The sequence below is a fragment of the Scyliorhinus torazame genome, chromosome 12 (assembly GCF_047496885.1).
Source record: "Scyliorhinus torazame isolate Kashiwa2021f chromosome 12, sScyTor2.1, whole genome shotgun sequence".
Classification (NCBI taxonomy): Eukaryota; Metazoa; Chordata; class Chondrichthyes; order Carcharhiniformes; family Scyliorhinidae; genus Scyliorhinus; species Scyliorhinus torazame.
Genome location: NC_092718.1, coordinates 1,025,096 through 1,047,801, shown reverse-complemented (window position 1 = coordinate 1,047,801; position 22,706 = coordinate 1,025,096). Strand labels below are relative to the sequence as shown.

The 22,706-nt window shown below is 47.8% G+C and overlaps 1 protein-coding gene across 4 annotated transcripts in view; it reads left to right on the top strand.

Moving 5' to 3' along the window:
* The window catches only part of LOC140387331 (AP-3 complex subunit sigma-2), a 137,495-nt gene that overhangs the window by 43,340 nt on the left and 71,449 nt on the right, over positions 1 to 22,706 (top strand). For 3 of the 4 annotated variants that reach the window (XM_072470262.1, XM_072470263.1, XM_072470261.1), the window contains exon 1: positions 20,019 to 20,161. In XM_072470262.1, coding sequence (XP_072326363.1) covers positions 20,093 to 20,161 — 69 coding nt within the window. In that variant the 5' untranslated portion in view covers positions 20,019 to 20,092. Of the gene's footprint in view, positions 1 to 2,838; positions 3,003 to 20,018; positions 20,162 to 22,706 lie in introns of those variants that run through there. The other variant, XM_072470264.1, reaches the window with a different exon arrangement.

Below are 22,706 nucleotides of genomic sequence, written 5' to 3'. Positions count from 1 at the left end.
AGTGCGTCCCTCGTTGTGGCCGTTATTTTTGGCGCGCACCTGCGCGGGAGACCGCGAAAAGCGCGGGAAGCGGCCGCTGTCGTCCGGGCCGTGGGGCGGGAAGAAATCGACGGCCTGGATGCGTTCAACGTCGTGGGCGGCCTGGCTTGCCGATTCGACGGCTGGGGACCCCCTCCGTGCCAACTCGGACGCCTGAAATCGGGCAAAACGGCAGGTAGCATTTTCATGGAGGACACAGGCTTCCACAGCAGACGCTAAGGTGAGGCTCTTTATTTTAAGAAGCTGCTGGCGTAGGCCACTAGAGGCAACGCCAAAAACAATCTGGTCCCTGATCATGGACTCTGTAGTGGTGCCGTAACCGCAGGACTGCGCTAGAATCCGGAGGTGCGTCAAAAAGGGTTGAAAAAGCTCCTCCTTACCTTGCAGGCGTTGCTGAAAGATGTATCTTTCGAAAGTTTCGTTTACTTCAGTTTGAAAGTGCTGGTCCATTTTGAGGATGACCGTGTCATATTTGGCCTGGTTTTCGCCTTCCTCGAACACCAGTGAATTAAAGACATCGTTTGGGTGGGGGCCTGCGTAGAAGAGGAGCATTGCAATCTTCGAATCATCCGAGGCATTCTGTTTTTCGGTGGCACGGATGTACAGGTCAAATCGCTGCCTGTAGAGCTTCCAGTTGGTGCCTAGGTTCCCCGTGACTTGCATCGGCTGCGGTTTGCCGGTGTGGTCCATGTCCAGAATGGCAGGTTGGTAGGCAGGTATCGATCCACTCCTGTACCATGTGGTGTTGGGTGTTCTGACACACAGATGAGCCAACACAGTTGCATATGGTACAACGCTTCTTTATTTAAACTCACTATTTACAACTTGGTCTTTGCACTCTGCACGTGGGGGGCTCCCTGCTTGTGGTGTTTCAACAGCTCTTTCTTGTTTCCTTCTCCCCAGACCTACCGACCTCCAGGTGTCGTGCTCGTGCTTTTTATGTGGTTGGTGTTCTTGTCTGTGATTGGTTGTGGTGTTGTGTACTCTGATTTGCCTGTTAGTGTGTCCATCATGATGTGTGTGTTTGAATATCATGACAGACAGTGCTGCACTCCCTCAGTACCACACTGCAGTGTCAGTGTGTAGACAGAGCAGCACTCCCTCAGTACCGCACTGCTGTGTGAAGACAGTGCTGCACTCCCTCAGTACCACACTGCAGTGTCAGTGTGTAGACAGTGCTGCACTCCCTCAGTACCACACTGCAGTGTGAAGACAGTGCTGCACTCCCTCAGTACCACACTGCAGTGTCAGTGTGTAGACAGTGCTGCACTCCCTCAGTACCACACTGCAGTGTCAGTGTGTAGACAGTGCTGCACTCCCTCAGTACCACACTGCAGTGTCAGTGTGTAGACAGTGCTGCACTCCCTCAGTACCGCACTGCTGTGTGAAGACAGTGCAGCACTCCCTCTGTACCGCACTGCATTGTGAAGACAGTGCAGCACTCCCTCAATACCGCACTGCAGTGTGAAGACAGTGCAGCACTCCCTCAGTACCGCACTGCAGTGTGAAGACAGTGCAGCACTCCCTCAGTACCGCACTGCATTGTGAAGACAGTGCAGCACTCCCTCAATACCGCACTGCAGTGTGAAGACAGTGCTGCACTCCCTCAGTACCACACTGCTGTGTGAAGACAGTGCTGCACTCCCTCAGTACCGCACTGCTGTGTGAAGACAGTGCAGCACTCCCTCAGTACCACACTGCAGTGTGTAGACAGTGCTGCACTCCCTCAGTACCGCACTGCTGTGTGTAGACAGTGCAGCACTCCCTCAGTAACACACTGCAGTGTGAAGACAGTGCAGCACTCCCTCAGTACCGCACTGCAGTGTGAAGACAGTGCTGCACTCCCTCAGTACCACACTGCAGTGTCAGTGTGAAGACAGTGCTGCACTCCCTCAGTACCACACTGCAGTGTGTAGACAGTGCTGCACTCCCTCAGTACCACACTGCAGTGTGAAGACAGTGCTGCACTCCCTCAGTACCACACTGCAGTGTGAAGACAGTGCAGCACTCCCTCAGTACCACACTGCAGTGTGAAGACAGTGCTGCACTCCCTCAGTACCACACTGCTGTGTGTAGACAGTGCTGCACTCCCTCAGTACCGCACTGCAGTGTGAAGACAGTGCTGCACTCCCTCAGTACCACACTGCTGTGTGAAGACAGTGCAGCACTCCCTCAGTACCACACTGCTGTGTGTAGACAGTGCTGCACTCCCTCAATACCGCACTGCAGTGTGAAGACAGTGCAGCACTCCCTCAGTACCGCACTGCAGTGTGAAGACAGTGCTGCACTCCCTCAGTACCACACTGCAGTGTCAGTGTGTAGACAGTGCTGCACTCCCTCAGTACCACACTGCAGTGTCAGTGTGTAGACAGTGCTGCATTCCCTCAGTACCGCACTGCAGTGTGAAGACAGTGCTGCACTCCCTCAGTACCGCACTGCAGTGTGAAGACAGTGCTGCACTCCCTCAGTACCACACTGCTGTGTGAAGACAGTGCAGCACTCCCTCAGTACCACACTGCAGTTTCAGCATTGATTTTTGTTTGTTATCCCAGTGGGACTTTAACTTAGAACCTTGTGATTCAGAGGGGAGTGTGCTGCGGATTGGAGAACAGCTAACACTTTCTGATATATAGAAACAATGAGCTGTCATCAAGCTTGAGGAGTAATCCAGTGTCCTTGTGTTTTTAACTGATAGGTCACTGATTGTGAGGGCCAGTGAGTGATCTCTGCAGAAACTAAGTTTGACTCATCAGAGTGTAGCCAGCTCTTGCCACAGTAATGCCAGCTCTTGTGTTTCAGTTTCACTTGCCAAAATGGATGCAGGAATTGTGACTAAATGCAACTTTGCAGGAGGTGAGAAGATGGGAGCTTCTTGGACTGACAACATATTTACTGCAAAGTCTAAAAAGGAGCAAGATGGCAAAGCTATCACCCCAGGAGAAGGAGCTGATGATGATGAATGGGTAAGATATAAATGGAGAGAGTTCCGTTCTCCCAGGGAAATTTAACAGATATATATGGAGATAGTTCCATTCTCAGGTGAGAAGATCTCAGGATTACTACCGGTGCCACGAGCTAGTCAGAGTAGGAATGACAGGATATATAGGATGAATACGTGGCTGAAGGGATGGTGTCAGAGGGAGGGTTTCAGATTCCTGGGGCATTGGGACCGGTTCTGGGGGAGGTGGGACCAGTACAAACCGGACGGTTTGCACCTGGGCAGGACTGGAACCGATGTCTTAGGGGGGGTGTTGGCTAGAGTTGTTGGGGAGAGTTTAAACTAATGTGGCAGGGGGATGGGAACCGATGCAGGAAGTTGGAAGGAAGTAAAACAGGGACAGAAACAAAAGGCAGTAAGGGGGAAAGTGTAAGGCAGAGAAGCCATAGTCAAAAATCCAAAAGGGCGACAGTACAAGGTACAGTGACTGAGGGGAGCTCAGTGAATAGGCCCAGTAATACTAAAAGGAATAAAACGGGAAGTAAAAACATAAATGGAAAGCGACGTGGCAGGTTGTTACATGAAGATATGGGTTCAACGACTAGGAAAAAAGTTAAGAGGAAAAATAACTTGGGGAGAGGTTACTGATCGAGGTGTTAAGATTCAAAACAGAGGTATAAAAGCCAACATAACTGTACTTTACCTGAATGCTCGTAGTATTCGGAATAAGGTAAATGAGTTGATTGCGCAAATCATCGTGAATGACTATGATTCAGTGACCGTTACGGAAACATGGTTAAAGGATGGTCATGACCGGGAGTTAAATATCCGAGGGTATCAAGGACAGAATGGATGATAAGGGAGGTGGTGTAGCTCTGTTATTTAAGGATGACATCTGGGCAATAGTAAGGGATGACATCTGTGCTATGGAGGATAAGGTTGAATCCATTTGGGTGGAAATCAGGAATGGTACAAAGAAATGTACAGCACAGGAACAGGCCCTTCGGCCCTCCAAGCCCGTGCCGACCATGCTGCCCGACTAAACTACAATCTTCTACACTTCCTGGGTCCGTATCCCTCTATTCCCATCCTATTCATGTATTTGTCAAGATGCCCCTTAAATGTCACTATCGTCCCTGCTTCCACCACCTCCTCCGGCAGCGAGTTCCAGGCACCCACTCCCCACTGTGTAAAATACTTGCCTCGTACATCTACTCTTAACCTTGCCCCTTGCATCTTAAACCTATGCCCCCCAGTAATTGACCCCTCTAACCTGGGGAAAAGCCTCTGACTATCCACTCTGTCTATGCCCCTCATAATTTTGTAGACCTCTATCAGGTCGCCCCTCAACCTCCATCGTTCCAGTGAGAACAAACGAGTTTATTCAACCGCTCCTCGTAGCTAATGCCCTCAATACCAGGCAACATCCTGGTAAATCTCTTCTGCACCCTCTCTAAAGCCTCCACATCCTTCTGGTGGTGTGGCAACCAGAATTGAACACTATACTCCAAGTGTGGCCTAACTAAGGTTTTATACAGCTGCAACATGACTTGCCAATTCTTATACTCAATGCCCTGGCCAATGAAGGCAAGCATGCCGTATGCCTTCTTGACTACCTTCTCCATCTGTGTTGCCCCTTTCAGTGACCTGTGGACCTGTACACCTAGATCTCTCTGACTTTCAATACTCTTGAGGGTTCTACCATTCACTGTATATTCCCTACCTGCATTAGACCTTCCAAAATGCATTACCTCACATTTGTGATGCATTACCTCACATTTGTGAGGTGTAAGGCGTAAAAGTCACTGATGGGAGTAGTCTATAGGTCACCAAATAGTAACATTATGGTGGGGCAGACAGTAAACAAAGAAATAACTGATGCATGTAGAAATGGGACAGCAGTTATCATGGGGGATTTAAATCTACATGTCGATTGGTTTAACCAGGTCGGTCAAGGCAGCTTTGAGGAGGAGTTTATAGAATGTATCCGCGATAGTTTCCCAGAACAGTATGTAATGGAACCTACGAGGGAACAAGCGGTCCTAGATCTGGTCCTGTGTAATGAGACAGGATTGATTAATGATCTCATAGTTAGGTATCCTCACGGAAGGAGCGATCACAATATGGTGGAATTTAAAATACAGATGGAGGGTGAGAAGGTAAAATCAAACACTAGTGTTTTGTGCTTAAACAAAGGAGATTACAATGGATGAGAGAAGAGCTAGCTAAGGTAGACTGGGAGCAAAGACTTTATGGTGAAACAGTTGAGGAACAGTGGAGAACCTTCCAAGCGATTTTTCACAGTGCTCAGCAAAGGTTTATGCCAATAAAAAGGAAGGACGTAGAAAGAGGGAAAATTGACCGTGGATATCTAAAAGAATAAGGGGGAGTATCAAATTGAAGGAAAAAGCATACAAAGTGGCAAAGATTAGTGGGAGACTAGAGGACTGGGAAATCTTTAGGGGGCAACAGAAAGCTACTAAAAAAGCTATAAAGAAGAGTAAGATAGATTATGAGAGTAAACTTGCTCAGAATATAAAAACAGATAGTAAAAGTTTCTACAAATATATAAAACAAAAAGAGTGGCTAAGGTAAATATTGGTCCTTTAGAGGTTGAGAAGGGAGATTTAATAATGGGAGATGAGGAAATGGCTGAGGAATGGAACAGAATTTTTGGGTCGGTCTTCACAGTGGAAGACACAAATAACATGCCAGTGACTGATGGAAATGAGGCTATGACAGGTGAGGACCTTGAGATGATTGTTATCACTAAGAAGGTAGTGATGGGCAAGCTAATGGGGCTAAAGTAGACAAGTCTCCTGGCCCTGATGGAATGCATCCCAGAGTGCTAAAAGAGATGGCTAGGAAAATTGCAAATACACTAGGGATAATTTACTACACTCTGGGGTGGTCCCGTCGGATTGGAAATTAGCAAACGTGACACCACTGTTTAAAAAAGGAGGTAGGCAGAAAGCGGGTAATTATAGGCCAGTGAGCTTAACTTCGGTAGTCGGGAAGATGCTGGAATCTATCATCAAGGAAGAAATAGCGAGGCATCTGGATGGAAATTGTCCCATTGGGCAGACGCAGCATGGGTTCATAAAGGGCAGGTCGTGCCTAACTAATTTATTGGAATTTTTTGAGGACATTACCAGTGCGGTAGATAATGGGGAGCCAATGGATGTGGTATATCTGGATTTCCAGAAAGCCTTTGACAAGGTGCCACACAAAAGGTTGCTGCATAAGATAAAGATGCATGGCATTAAGGGTAAAGTAGTAGCATGGATAGAGGATTGGTTAATTAATAGAAAGCAAAGAGTAGGGATTGATGGGTGTGTCTCTGGTTGGCAATCAGTAGCTAGTGGTGACCCTCCGGGATCAGTGTTGGGCCCACAATTGTTCACAATTTACATAGATGATTTGGAGTTGGGGACCAAGTGCAATGTGTCCATGTTTGCAGACGACACCAAGATGAGTGATAAAGCAAAAAGTGCAGAGGATACCGGATAGGTTAAGTGAATGGGCTAGGGTCTGGCAGATGGAATACAATGTTGGCAAATGTGAGGTTATCCATTTTGGTAGGAATAACGGCAAAAGGGATTATTATTTAAATGATAAAATATTAAAACATGCTGCTGTGCAGAGAGACCTGGGTGTGCTAGTGCATGAGTCGCAAAATGTTGGTTTACAGGTGCAACAGGTGATTAAGAAGGCAAATGGAGTTTTGTCCTTCATTGCTAGAGGGATGGAGTTTAAGGCTAGGGAGGTTATGCTGCAATTGTATAAGGTGTTAGTGAGGCCATACCTGGACTATTGTGTTCAGTTTTGGTCTCCTTACCTGAGAAAGGACGTACTGGCACTGGAGGGTGTGCAGAGGAGATTCACTAGGTTAATCCCAGAGCTGAAGGGGTTGGATTACGAGGAGAGGTTGAGTAGACTGGGACTGTACTCGTTGGAATTTAGAAGGATGCGGGGGGGATCTTCTAGAAACATAAAATTATGAAGTGAATAGATAGGATAGATGCGGGCAGGTTGTTACCACTGGCGGGTGAAAGCAGAACTAGGGGGCATAGCCTCAAAATAAGGGGAAGTAGATTTAGGATTGACCTTAGGAGGAACTTCTTCACCCAAAGGGTTGTGAATCTATGGAATTCTTTGCCCAGTGAAGCAGTTGAGGCTCCTTCATTAAATGTTTTTAAGATAAAGATCGATAGTTTTTTGAAGAATAAAGGGAATTAAGGGTTATGGTGTTCGGGCCGGAAAGTGGAGCTGAGTCCACAAAAGATCAGCCATGATCTCATTGAATGGCGGAGCAGGCTCGAGGGGCCAGATGGCCTACTCCTGCTCCTAGTTCTTATGTTCTCCCATAGAGAAATTTAACTGATGTATATGGAGAGTGTTCCATTCTCTCATTGGGAAATTTAACAGAATTTAAAAAAAAAAAGTATTTACAGTTCCCAATTATTTTTCTTTTCCAATTAAGGGGCAATTTAGCGTGGCCAATCCACCTACCCTGCACATCTTTGGGTTGTGGGGGTGAAACCCACGCAAATACGGGGAGAATGTGCAAACTCCACACGGACAGTGACCCAGAGCTGGGATTCGAAAACGGGTCCTCAGCGCTGCAGTCCCAGTGCTAACCACTGTGCCGCCCTGAAATTTAACAGATATATATGGAGAGAGTTCCATTCTCCCATAGGGAAATTTAACAGTTGTATGGAGGTGCGTAACTTGAGAATTGTCCACGATCTGATTGGGCACTTGGATTGAAGCAACAAATAAGGCTACACGAGAAGGTCAACAGATTACATCTAAAATGAGTTAGAATTTAACTATTATATTTTATAACTAACTTTCATACAAAGTCAGGTAAGATTAGAAATTGGCCCTAGTAACTACTTGAACTAACAAAATGCAAATTGTTTGTGGCAATTTGTCAAATTATTTAAATATGTTTTGAAGCCATTAGCCATTAAATTTCAGAATATGTGAAGGTCACAATTCTAGATATGATTTAGTTTTTGTTTGTACGCTTTAGGAATATCAGGATACTGTGGGGAGAGATTGTACTGTGGCAGTCGTGCAGACATGCAGCAGTGGATCAGCAGCCAATTCTACTATAATAGCTCCACTGCGGCCGATAAACAAACTCGGGTTTATTTGAATTACGAAAAGAAGCTGCTGCCGCGACATACAACCCCCCCCCCCCCCCCCCCCCCCCCCCACCAAGCCCAGGACCATCAGGAACACTGATCCGGGCCTGGGTTACAGGTTTGAAGGACCCGTCACTCGGTCTCCATTGGACGAGCCTCTGTCCACTCTGTCAGGAAAGTCCTATTCCATGGATCCCAAGGGGAGATCAGTTGATGCCCTGAGGTCTTTGTGGGCATCACTAACAGCTACTGATGGCCCAATTTTCAGTGGATAGAAGTAAATATCGCGACAGGCACAGTGGCTCAGTGGTTAGCACTGCAGTCTCACAGTGCCGAAGTCACAGGTTCAAATCCCGGCCCTGGGTCACTGGCCGTGTGGAGTTTGCACATTCTCCCCGTGTTTGCGTGGGTTTTGCCCCAACACACAGATGTGCAGGTTAGGTGGATTGAACACGCTAAATTGCCCCTTAATTGGAAAAAATGAGTTGGGTACTCTAAATTTAAAAAAAAAGAATTAAACGTGGGGTGTGTGTAATGGCAGCTGACCCAATATCATTTGGTGTCAGTGTCCAAGGGGCAGTTTTAATCTGATTTTGTTTTTCTGAGCAATGAAAATATTTGATTTTTATCCAAGAGATTTTGAATCAAATCCCAGGAGGTGAGTCCTGGCTCAGAAACAGGTTTATATCTTTATTCAGGCATGTAACGTAGTTAATTGATTTTGTGAAGACTGATCTTAAACATGGGACTGATCGATTTGACTGACCTCTGTATTTCTGGTATGTTTTGTTTTCACATTTTGAAGTGAGATCTGTTTATTCAACAGTTCAAATTTAATGAATGTTTTTCTCCTCCAGGAGGATTGAGATTGGGAAATTCAGTGAGATGAAGAAAAGGCGGCAGTTTTGGAGATTATTGAAGACGATCAGCAGTCTGAGGGTGCTTTTCACTCAACCTCTTGTGATCGCTATGCTGAAAAGTCAGAACAAAACTTCACCCAGAATAAAACCGATACATAACCTCATTTAAACTGGAGCCTCTTAAGTTGTATTGCCTGACTTCATTCTGGAAGCTGCTGGATAGCACATTTGCTTCACAGCTCCAGGGTCCCAGGTTCGATTCCCGGCTTGGGTCACTGTCTGTACTGAGTTAGCAGGTCCAATCTGTTCAATATAGGGGGAAATGTAGGAGCAATAAGTTCAGGGAACTCTGGATGTTGAGGACAATGCAGGGCTGGATAAGGAGGAAGAGAAAAGTTTTGAACAAGTCCAAAGGGAGAAATCCAACTGCAGCCCTAGAGGAATGTAGGAAGTGTAAGAGGGAACTTAAAGCAATTAGAAGAGCAAAAAGGGGGAATGAAAAAGGGCTTGTGAATAAGATTAGGGAGAACTCTTAAGATCTTCTATAAATACATGAAATACACAGTTGTTCGCACTGCTGCCTCACGGCAGGGACCTGCGTTTGATTCTGGCTTCGGGTGACTGTGGAGTTTGCACTTTCTCCCTGTGTCTGCGTGGGTTTCCTCTGGGTGCTCCGGTTTCCTCCCACAGCCCAAATATGTGCAGCAGAGGTGGATTGGCCATGCTAGAATTGCCCCTTGGTGTCCAAAAGGTTAGGTTATGGGGTTAGGGCAGCGGAGCAGGCCTAGGTGGGGTGCTCTTCCAGAGGGTTGGTGCAGAATGAATGGGCCGAATGGCCTCCTTCTGCACTGTAGAGATTCTATGATTAAGGCGAAGAGGTTAACCAGGGAAAGAGTAGGGCCCTTTAGAGACCAAAGGGCAATCTGTGTGTGAAGCCGCAGGACATTGCAAGGATGTTAAATGAATACTTTGCGTCAAGTCTTCACTCAAGAGGATGTTGGAGGAGGTATTGGAGGCTTTGATGGGCTTAAAATTAGACAAGTCCCAGGCCTGGATGAATTGTGTCCCAAGGCTGCTGTGGGAGGCGAGGGAGGAGATTGCAGAGTCTCTGACACAAGTTTTAAATACCTCTCTGGCCACGGGGAGGGGGGGGGGGGGAAGAGTGCCAGAGGCCCGGAGAACATCTAATGTTCCACTTTTCAGGAAGGGTGGTTGAGATAAACCAGGGAATTACAGACCAGTGAGTCTTACATTAGTGGTCGGGAAACTATTGGAGAAAATTCTGAACTTGGAGAGGCAAGGTTTGATCAGGGATGGTCAGTATGGCTTTGTCAGAGGGAGGTCATGTCTAATAAATTTGATAGAATTGTTTGATGAAGTGACGTGTGTGTGGATGAAGGAAGTGTAGTTGATGTAGTTTATTTGGATTTTAGCAAAGCCTTTGACAAGGCCCCACCTGGGAGACTGACTGAGAAAGTTTAAGCACCTGGAATTCTAGGAAGCTTGTCGAGATTGATGCGAAACTGGCTCAGTGACAGGACACCGGGAGGTGGCCGAGGCCCAGTAACTGGGGCAGGTGTCCAGCAGCATACCACACGGATAATGCTGGCTCCCTTATTGTTATATATCTAAATGATAGAGACGGGAACGTGAGGGAATAATAAGCTTGCAGCCGACACCAAGATTTGTTTGGGTGGTTAACAGTGAAGAAGAGGGTGATAGGTTACAGGAGGATACAGATGGGTTGGTCAGAGGGGCAGAAGTGGTAGATGGTGTTTAACACTGATAAGTGTGAGGTGATGCATTTTGGCAGAAGAAACAGGACAGGGGAGGATGTACTGAATGGCAGGACACCAAGAAGCACCAAGGAACAGATGGATCTTGGGGAACTTGTTCACAGATCCCTGAAGGCGGCAGAGCGGGTGAATAGGGTTAAAAAGGCATTTGGGACACTTGCCTTTATCAGTGGTGGCATAGAATATAAGAGACATTATGATGGAGCTGTACAGAACGTTGGTGAGGCCACAGCTGGAGTGCTGTGTGCAGTTCTGGTCACCTCACTATAGGAAGGAGGTGATTCACCAGGATGTTGCCTGGATTGGAGTATCTGAGCTATAAGGAGAGACTGGATAGGCTGGAATTATTTCCTTTAGAGCAGAGAAGGCTGAGGGGGATATGATTGAAATGTGTAAGATTATGAGGGGTTTAGACAGGGTAAATAGGAAGCAGCTGTTCACCTTGGTTGAGGGATCAATCACAAGGGGCCATAGTTTTAGGGTTAGGGGCAGGAGATTCCGAACGGATTTGTGGAAAAAAAATCACTGAGGGTGCTGAGAATCTGGAATGCGCGGCCTAGGAAGGTCGTGGAAGAGCACGTGAGACATTGTTGCATTCGAGGATATGGGACAAGTGCTGGGAAGTGGGATTAGCGCAAGATTAGGATGGTTATTGTCGGTGCAGACTCGATGGACCAAAGGACTCCGACTCTACTCCTGTGTTAGTAAGTGTCTCTATATGTGCTTAAGTAACCATTCACTGCTCTCTACCTTTATGCACTTAACCTCAATTGATGCAAGTACCAAGATGGAGCATCAAAAAGTTTGAAAATCCAACAATTATAACAAATAAGGAGAGGATTTCCCAGTAAAGTAGCATTGGATGCATTAGAAGCCTCTGTAGTAATCATGATCCTCACTCTGCGATTCTCTTCATGAACTTCTCCGCTTACTCTTGTAATTCTTCCTCTTTAGAAACTTACCTGATCAACTTGTATTTCCCTCCTCTAATTCTTTTCCCAAATCTTGTTTGTCGTCTTCCTTTGGCCCAGAAAATGTCTTGTTGTGAAGTATATTTTATTGGCGGTATTTTGTGAACTGGCTGGGGTATTGAACATAGAACGATACAGTGCAGTACAGGCCCTTCGGCCCACGATGTTGCACCGAAACAAAAGCCATCTAACCTGATTGGGATTGATTGGGTTTGGTCCAGGAACCCCTGTGTGCTGCACCCCAATAATAAATCCTTAATGTTGTCATTGTCTGGCCGTCTGTTCATGAATGTTTAAAGGACTGAATATTTCTCGTTCTTGGTGAGGGTATGGGAATGGACTGTCTGCCTTTTCTGAGGATGAGTAGTTTTAACAATTAGAGCCAAGAGATAAAATTACAAAAGGAGACTTCAAAGAAATGAGTAGCTAGAAAACCCGATGGAAGTTATTCAGTTAAAATCCTGACACAGGGAGTCCACCTTCATGTAAAACCTTTTCGATTTTGGCTGAAGGGCAAATGTTTGTTCACCAACTAGAAACTCCTTCCTGGCTCCGATTAAACATGTTTGTTAAGATGTATAATTTTGACCGCGTGCTGTTTAATTCCTACATGTCAAAATTTTATATAAACTGGCTGGCAGAGGGATTGAGCTGTGAAAGAAGATTGATGAAAAGAAATGTAAGAAGTATAGTTTTCATACTTCACTGTGGAGATGTCACCAGTTTCCTGGTCAACTCAGCAAAACTTGCTGCTGATTAACATTTCCTTCAGCAAGCGAACAATCACCAGGCGCCTGAGCAGCGAGGGGAAAACTTTTCCTATTGGCTGAAAGATTGAGGATTTAAAGTGAATGATGAAAGAATCAAAGGCAACAGGAGTCAAAACCTTTCTTCGGCTGCGAGTGGTCAGGATCTGCCTGTGGCAGGGGCAGCTTCAGTGAGGCTTTCAAAGGGGATTGGATTATCTGAGGAGGTTCAGCATAGTGGGACTAGCTGAAATGCTCTTATAAAGAACCAGTGTGGACACGACGAGCTATCTGTTCTCTGATTCTCTGAATTACTTTCAAAACAACAGAGCTCCTGTATTTTAGATGTTTACACTTTTTAAAATGGATTACTGCAGAGCTTCACCCTGATTAAACCAACTTTCTAACAAATAAAATTTAAATCAAAAACCTTCATAGATTTTTAATCGATCTGTTTTCACCGCCTGTGCTTCAAGTCTTGCTCCAGGGCGGGATGGCCATGGAAGGTGCATTCAAAACGTGGCCAAGCAGGTTGATGATGAACTTGTAAATCTTCCGATATACACAATGAGAATGGGAGAGTTTCCTGAACCGTGCTTGATTTGCAATTGCATCCCTCAAGTTATTGCCACTGGCCATTGGAAACAGATATAAGCACATGATTGGTCTGCTTCATGTGTTGAGGCACAGGAAAGAGATAAACGATGTACGTCCTCTGTCCCCAATTCAAAGTCCCCACCACAACCTCAACAATAGATCCAGCAATTTCTCTGTTAGCTAACTGGCCTGTAGTTTCCTGCTTTCTGTCTCCCTCCCATCTTGATTAGAGGAGGCACATTCACTACTTTCCAATCTGATTGGACCTTTCCAGAATCTGGGGAGTTTTGGAAAATTAAAACCACTGTAGCCACTGTCTCAGCAGTTACTGTCTCAGCAGCCACTGTCTCAGCAGCCACTGTCTCAGCAGTTACTGTCTCAGCAGCCACTATCTCAGCAGTTACTGTCTCAGCAGTTACTGTCTCAGCAGCCACTGTCTCAGCAGCCACTATCTCAGCAGTTACTGTCTCAGCAGCCACTATCTCAGCAGCCACTGTCTCAGCAGTTACTGTCTCAGCAGCCACTATCTCAGCAGCCACTATCTCAGCAGTTACTATCTCAGCAGCCACTGTCTCAGCAGTTACTATCTCAGCAGTTACTATCTCAGCAGCCACTATCTCAGCAGTTACTATCTCAGCAGCCACTGTCTCAGCAGTTACTGTCTCAGCAGCCACTATCTCAGCAGCCACTATCTCAGCAGTTACTATCTCAGCAGCCACTATCTCAGCAGCCACTGTCTCAGCAGCCACTGTCTCAGCAGCCACTATCTCAGCAGTTACTGTCTCAGCAGCCACTATCTCAGCAGTTACTATCTCAGCAGCCACTGTCTCAGCAGCCACTGTCTCAGCAGCCACTATCTCAGCAGTTACTGTCTCAGCAGCCACTATCTCAGCAGTTACTATCTCAGCAGCCACTATCTCAGCAGTTACTGTCTCAGCAGCCACTATCTCAGCAGCCACTGTCTCAGCAGCCACTATCTCAGCAGCCACTATCTCAGCAGCCACTATCTCAGCAGTTACTATCTCAGCAGCCACTATCTCAGCAGTTACTGTCTCAGCAGCCACTATCTCAGCAGCCACTATCTCAGCAGCCACTATCTCAGCAGCCACTATCTCAGCAGTTACTATCTCAGCAGTTACTATCTCAGCAGCCACTGTCTCAGCAGTTACTGTCTCAGCAGCCACTATCTCAGCAGTTACTATCTCAGCAGTTACTATCTCAGCAGCCACTGTCTCAGCAGTTACTGTCTCAGCAGCCACTATCTCAGCAGTTACTATCTCAGCAGCCACTATCTCAGCAGCCACTGTCTCAGCAGTTACTATCTCAGCAGTTACTATCTCAGCAGCCACTGTCTCAGCAGTTACTGTCTCAGCAGCCACTATCTCAGCAGCCACTGTCTCAGCAGTTACTATCTCAGCAGTTACTATCTCAGCAGCCACTGTCTCAGCAGTTACTGTCTCAGCAGCCACTATCTCAGCAGCCACTGTCTCAGCAGTTACTGTCTCAGCAGCCACTATCTCAGCAGTTACTATCTCAGCAGCCACTGTCTCAGCAGCCACTATCTCAGCAGTTACTGTCTCAGCAGCCACTATCTCAGCAGCCATTGTCTCAGCAGTTACTGTCTCAGCAGCCACTATCTCAGCAGTTACTATCTCAGCAGCCACTGTCTCAGCAGCCACTATCTCAGCAGTTACTGTCTCAGCAGCCACTATCTCAGCAGCCACTGTCTCAGCAGCCACTATCTCAGCAGTTACTATCTCAGCAGCCACTGTCTCAGCAGTTACTGTCTCAGCAGCCACTATCTCAGCAGCCACTGTCTCAGCAGCCACTATCTCAGCAGTTACTATCTCAGCAGCCACTGTCTCAGCAGTTACTGTCTCAGCAGTTACTGTCTCAGCAGCCACTATCTCAGCAGCCACTATCTCAGCAGCCACTGTCTCAGCAGCCACTATCTCAGCAGCCACTATCTCAGCAGCCACTGTCTCAGCAGCCACTGTCTCAGCAGTTACTATCTCAGCAGTTACTGTCTCAGCAGCCACTGTCTCAGCAGCCACTATCTCAGCAGCCACTGTCTCAGCAGTTACTGTCTCAGCAGCCACTGTCTCAGCAGTTACTGTCTCAGCAGCCACTATCTCAGCAGCCACTATCTCAGCAGCCACTGTCTCAGCAGTTACTGTCTCAGCAGCCACTGTCTCAGCAGTTACTGTCTCAGCAGCCACTATCTCAGCAGCCACTGTCTCAGCAGCCACTATCTCAGCAGCCACTGTCTCAGCAGCCACTGTCTCAGCAGCCACTATCTCAGCAGCCACTGTCTCAGCAGCCACTATCTCAGCAGTTACTATCTCAGCAGTTACTGTCTCAGCAGCCACTGTCTCAGCAGCCACTATCTCAGCAGCCACTGTCTCAGCAGCCACTATCTCAGCAGCCACTATCTCAGCAGTTACTGTCTCAGCAGTTACTATCTCAGCAGTTACTGTCTCAGCAGCCACTATCTCAGCAGCCACTGTCTCAGCAGCCACTATCTCAGCAGCCACTGTCTCAGCAGCCACTATCTCAGCAGCCACTGTCTCAGCAGCCACTGTCTCAGCAGTTACTGTCTCAGCAGCCACTATCTCAGCAGTTACTATCTCAGCAGTTACTGTCTCAGCAGCCACTGTCTCAGCAGCCACTATCTCAGCAGCCACTATCTCAGCAGTTACTATCTCAGCAGCCACTGTCTCAGCAGTTACTATCTCAGCAGCCACTGTCTCAGCAGCCACTGTCTCAGCAGTTACTGTCTCAGCAGTTACTATCTCAGCAGCCACTATCTCAGCAGTTACTATCTCAGCAGCCACTATCTCAGCAGCCACTGTCTCAGCAGCCACTGTCTCAGCAGTTACTGTCTCAGCAGTTACTGTCTCAGCAGCCACTATCTCAGCAGCCACTATCTCAGCAGTTACTATCTCAGCAGCCACTGTCTCAGCAGTTACTATCTCAGCAGCCACTGTCTCAGCAGCCACTGTCTCAGCAGTTACTGTCTCAGCAGTTACTATCTCAGCAGCCACTATCTCAGCAGTTACTGTCTCAGCAGCCACTATCTCAGCAGTTACTGTCTCAGCAGCCACTATCTCAGCAGCCACTGTCTCAGCAGCCACCGTCTCAGCAGCCACTGTCTCAGCAGCCACTATCTCAGCAGCCACTGTCTCAGCAGCCACTATCTCAGCAGCCACTATCTCAGCAGTTACTGTCTCAGCAGTTACTGTCTCAGCAGCCACTATCTCAGCAGCCACTATCTCAGCAGCCACTGTCTCAGCAGCCACTGTCTCAGCAGCCACTATCTCAGCAGCCACTATCTCAGCAGCCACTGTCTCAGCAGTTACTGTCTCAGCAGCCACTGTCTCAGCAGCCACTATCTCAGCAGCCACTATCTCAGCAGCCACTATCTCAGCAGTTACTGTCTCAGCAGCCACTGTCTCAGCAGCCACTGTCTCAGCAGTTACTGTCTCAGCAGCCACTATCTCAGCAGCCACTATCTCAGCAGCCACTATCTCAGCAGCCACTGTCTCAGCAGTTACTATCTCAGCAGCCACTATCTCAGCAGCCACTATCTCAGCAGTTACTATCTCTGCAGCCACTTCTTTCATCCGAGGGTGAAGTTCATCAGGACTTGTCGGCTTGTTGTTTTAGTTCAATACCCTTTCCCTGGTGATTGTAATTGTTTGAAGTTCCTCCCTCCCTATTACCTCCTGGTTCACAATTACTTCGGAGGTATTGTACGCTCTACAGCACAATTTCCAAATTTTTCCAGAACCCTTGTGACCTCCAAAGAGCACTGACAGAATCCCGAATATGGAAGAATTAAACCACAACACATAGCTATTATTGCACAATAGGTATAAACATACAAAAAGAAACTTAAAAGATATAAAAACAGAAAATGCTGGTTAAACTCGGCGGGTCTGTGGAGAGGGAAACAGAATTAACGTTTTGGATCAAAATGATCCAGAACTTTATGTATTTCATATTTCCAGCATCTGCAGTATTTTGCTTTTAAACGGAAAAGATGTTCCGATGTCATTATCTATTTACAATTATTATAATTAAAATGTTTTGTTATTTACAAATACTTCTAAGTTTGACCTTTTGGTCATTTAGTGGGAGGGGTCATGCTGACCTTTTCCTCAAATTCACTTAAAACTGGTAATGCTGTTCGAGAGCTGGGTTCTCATCACCGTCTCTCCCCCCCCCCCCATTACCTTCATGAGCTGTGATGGTAAATAAATATATGTTGACTTGACGACAATGTTCCATCAACATTGCCTCCATTGCATCCTCTGGTTTCAGTGGGAGGATCATTGACCAGTGTCATGCCCTTCTTGAGATCAGCTCCACCTGCATTCATCATAATCTTTATTATTGTCACAAGTAGACTTACATTAACACTGCAATGAAGTTACTGTGAAAAGCCCCTAGTCGCCACATTTCGGCGCCTGTTCGGGTACACAGAGGGAGAATTCAGAATGTCCAATCCACCTAACAAGCACGTCTTTCGGGTCTTGTGGGAGGAAACCGGGGCACCCGGAGGAAACCCACGCAGACACTGGGAGAACGTGCAGACACCGCACAGACACTGACCCAAGCCGGGAATCGAACTTGGGACCTTGCTGTTGTGCTAATCACTGCATTCAGGCAAAATCTTTGCAAAATCAAATTTAATGGAGTGGCCACTGTCCACATAAACTGAAAGTCATCCCCCTGCCCCACACACTTCTCTTAACTTGTAAATGACCAGCATTCGAGAGGAGGTTAAAGACACTCAAACGCTCCTTGAAGTGCAGCAGCTTTGACAATGATTGGCAGGAGCTCGCTACCTACTCTTCAAAAATTGTTCATTAATTTGCATTTTGATTTGAGTCACAACAATGACGCAGAGAAGAAAAGGAACCAAATCCTGAATTCTGGATCCACTTTAATGGGACTTCCTGCCCCATGTGGATCTGTGGGTTGAGAATCGACTTGTTAAATCACAGGAATATCCATGGGAGAAAGCGGAGTTGATGGACGGAGGATGGTCGATGTGCTGGTGAGCCGTGTTATTGCAGATGTGATGCAAGGTAATTGTACAAAATGTGAAATGAATGGGATCAGAAATTTGGTGTCAGTCGGACCGAGAAGATTGAATACTGGTGACTGGCTCAGAATGTTTTTGGTCTTGTCCGGGTTGATAAAGGGTGGCTCCACTTTATGTATTTAATTCGCATTAATGGTGGGCAGGGTTGATGTGGCAGACAAATACACTTTTCAGGGAATTAACTGGGAGACAAATATCCCCTTGCTAACACTGCCAGATTGCGAGTTTCTGCTCTTTGAGAGATCTGACCGGACAGTGCACAATAATTAATCAAAAACTTGTTTCTTTAGTCAGGCCAGGAAACTGTCTTTAGATTAAAGTAAGAATTGACAAGGTGCACTTTAGTAGTTAAAAGCAAATTAGTGCGGATGCTGGAGTCCGAGCCGGTCTGACGGTGTGTGGAGGGGAGACAGAGCCAACATGACCAGTCTGGAGAGCCCCATGACTGGAGATTGTTCAATTTGTTTGGTGTTAACTAGAGTATTGCATCCAGCTCTGGGTGCCAAACGTGGGAGGAATGTGAAGACATTAGAGAGAGTGCAGAAAAGATTCACAAGAATGGTTCCAAGGGTGAGGAAGTTCAGTTATGTCGATAAATTGGAGAAGATGAGTTCTTTCCCTGAGACAAACAGAGTGCAGAGAAGATTCGATGCAGGCTTCAAAATGTTGAGGGGCCTGGACAGAATAGTGAGAAACTTTGTAAAAGGATCGTGAACGTGATAATTAAAATAATTAGTAAAAGAAGCAAAAGTGTCTGAACTGCGTGCGCAGAGAATGGTGGCGGCAGATCCAACAGAAGCATTCTGAGGGCTCGAGCAGCCACTCTGGGCTGTGGGCCTATCATAGATCATAGAATTTACAGTGCAGAAGGAGGCCATTCGGCCCATCGTGTCTGCACCGGCTCTTGGAAAGAGCACCCTACCCAAGCCCACACCTCCACCCTATCCCCATAACCCAGTAACCCCACCCAACACTAAGGGCAATTTTGGACACTAAGGGCAATTTATCATGGCCAATCCACCTAACCTGCACATCTTTGGACTGTGGGAGGAAACCGGAGCCCCCGGAGGAAACCCACGCACACACTGGGAGGATGTGCAGACTCCGCACAGACAGTGACCCAAGCCGGAATCGAACCTGGGACCCTGGAGCTGTGAAGCAATTGTGCTATCCACAAGGCTACCGTGCTGCCCCAAGCTGTCAATTGGAGCAGGAACCTCATTTAAACCCCACAGGGCGGGGGACCGGAAGTGGCGATGCACGGGGTGGGGACAGGAGATGACGTAGAACCCAGGGCCCAGGAAGTAGGTACACTGGGCGGAAGACAGGAAGCGCAGTGACACAGTCGGGGACCGGAAGCGCAGTGACACAGCCGGGGACTGGAAGCGGTTATACTGGGCGGGGGACCGGAAGCGCGGTGGCACAGCCGGGGACCGGAAGCGGTTATACTGGGCGGGGGACCGGAAGCGCGGTGACACAGCCGGGGACCAGAAGCGCAGTGACACAGCCGGGGACCGGAAGCGGTTATACTGGGCGGGGGACCGGAAGCGGTTATACTGGGCGGGGGACCGGAAGCGCGGTGGCACAGCCGGGGACCGGAAGCGGTTATACTGGGCGGGGGGACCGGAAGCGCGGTGGCACAGCCGGGGACCGGAAGCGGTTATAGTGGGCGGGGGACCGGAAGCGCGGTGGCACAGCCGGGACCGGAAGCGGTTATACTGGGCGGGGGACCGGAAGCGCGGTGGCACAGCCGGGGACCGGAAGCGGTTATACTGGGCGGGGGACCGGAAGCGCGGTGGCACAGCCGGGGACCGGAAGCGGTTATACTGGGCGGGGGACCGGAAGCGCGGTGGCACAGCCGGGGACCGGAAGCGGCGGCAGGATGATCAAGGCGATCCTGGTCTTTAACAATCACGGGAAGCCGCGGCTCAGCCGCTTCTACCAGAGATTCGTGAGTGACCCGGGGCCTGGCCTGCGCGCCCAGCCCGGGAACATCCCCCACTCCCGGCCCTTCAGCCCATCGCCTCCCTGCCCCCCCCCCCAGCGAGGGAAACTCCCCACTGGCCGGGATCAGCGGCCCCTCGGGAAGCTCGACACCATCCAGCACAAAGCAGCCGCTCCCCCGCGCACAGCGGCAGCGTCCACACGATGCAGCAACTCACAACCACCACCATCCAGAAGGACAAGAGCAGCAGATACCTGGGAACCCCACCACCTGGAGGTTCCCCTCCTAATCACTCATCACCTTGACTGGGAAATATATCATTGTTCCTTCACTGTCGCTGGGGCAACATCCTGGAACTCCCTCCCTAACAGCACAGTGGGTGTACCTACACCTTGAGGACTGCAGCGGTTCAAGAAGGCAGCTCACCCCCACCTTCTGAAGGGCAACTAGGGATGGGCAACAAATGCTGGGCCTAACCAGCGACGCCCACACCTCATAAAAATGAATGTAAAAAAGGTTTGACCCAATCCCCCGTCTCAATCTAATTCCACTTTGCTGAATCTGCCTCCACTGCAGCACATTCCAGATCTGAGCAACTCGCTGTGGAACCAACATTCTCTTCATCTCCCCCTCTGCCTCTTTACCAATTCTCCTCAATCTGTGTCTCTCCTGCCACTGCAAACACTTTCTCCTTATTTGCTCATCAAACCCCTTCCTGATTTAAACATCTGTCGAATCTTCCGTTAATCTTTTCTAAGCAAATTAAAACCAGCTTTACAGTTTCTGCACAAAAGTAAATTCTCTCCTGCGAGGAAACTTCCTTGGCACCCTTTTCGCTTTCATCTGAAGCTGCGATGCCCAGAATCTAGCAAAATACTTGGCTGAGGGCCAACTTGTGGTTTATAAATGTATGGTGCAACTACATGGCCAATTTTTGGGTCGTCTGCAACCTTCTTGATTATTTCCACTACATACACCACATAATGTGGAGATGCCGGCGTTGGACTGGGGTGAGCACAGTAAGAGGTCTTACAACACCAGATTAAAGTCCAACAGGTTTGTTTCAAATCACTGGCTTTCGGAACACTGCTCCTTCCTCAGGTGAATGAAGAGGTGGGTTCCAGAAAGACATATATAGACAAAATTGACTTTGTCTAAATATGCTTGCGTAGCAGCACGGTAGCATTGTGGATAGCACAATTGCTTCACAGCTCCAGGGTCCCAGGTTCAATTCCGGCTTGGGTCACTGTCTGTGCGGAGTCTGCACATCCTCCCCGTGTCTGCGTGGGTTTCCTCCGGGTGCTCCGGTTTCCTCCCACAGTCCAAAGATGTGCAGGTTAGGTGGATTGGCCATGATAAATTGCCCTTAGTGTCCAAAATTGCCCTTAGTGTTGGGTGGGGTTGCTGGGTTGTGGGGATAGGGTGGAGGTGTTGACCTTGGGTAGGGTGCTCTCTCCAAGAGCCTGTGCGGACTCGATGGGCCGAATGGCCTCCATCTGCACTGTAAATTCTATGATAATCTGTGTGTTTCCGGAACCCACCCCTTCATTCACCTGAGGAAGGAGCAGTGCTCCGAAAGCTAGTGATTCGAAACAAACCTGTTAGACTTGCACCACGTAAAGCAGGGACCTCATATTGAGCCTTGCGAAACCCCACTATAAACTGCCTTCCTGTAAAGAAAAAAGCACCCGTCAACAATTACCCTTTGCTCCTATCATTAAGCCAATTTTATATCCTGCTTGCTACACTTCCCTCAAGCCCCTGGGACTTTTTATTTTTAGCCAGTCTGCTATGTGGAACATTGCCAAAGGCCTTCCTAAAATCCACGTAGACAATATTCTCTGCACTATCCTCATCAATCTTCCTTGTTACTCAAAGAATTCAATTAAGTTAATCAAACATGATTTTGTGAATGAACAAATCCTTAAACATATTAGTTATTAACTCATTTTTCTAACTGTCAGAACCTTTTATTCCAAATTAATATTTCTAATAAATTAAATACAAAATTGTAATTGGAAATTCATGGCTTCATGTCCAGAGACAGAGCTAGCTAGGTTCTTGATTAATAAGGGGATCAGGGGTTATGGGGAAGAAGGCAGGAGAATGGGGATGAGAAAATATCAGCCATGATTGAATGGCGGAGCAGACTCGATGGGCCGAGTGGCCTAATTCTGCTCCTCTCTTATGGTCTTTATGCCAGCCCGGGTTCCCCGGATACTTTCACTTGTGGAACCTGGTCTTTCTAGACCCTCCCTGATATTTATAATTATAATCTTTATTAGTGTCACAAGTCGGCTTACGTTACCACTGCAATGAAGTTACTGTGAAAAGCCCCCAGTTGCCACATTCCGGCACCTGTTCGGGTACACGGAGAATTCAGAATGTCCAATTCACCTAACAGCACTTTTGGGACTTGTGGGAGGAAACCAGAGCACCCGGAGGAAACCTACGCAGACACGGGGAGACCGTGCAGACTCCACACACCCAAGCCGGGAGTCGAACCCGGGTCCCTGGCACTGTGAAGCAACCTTGCTAACCACTGTGCCGC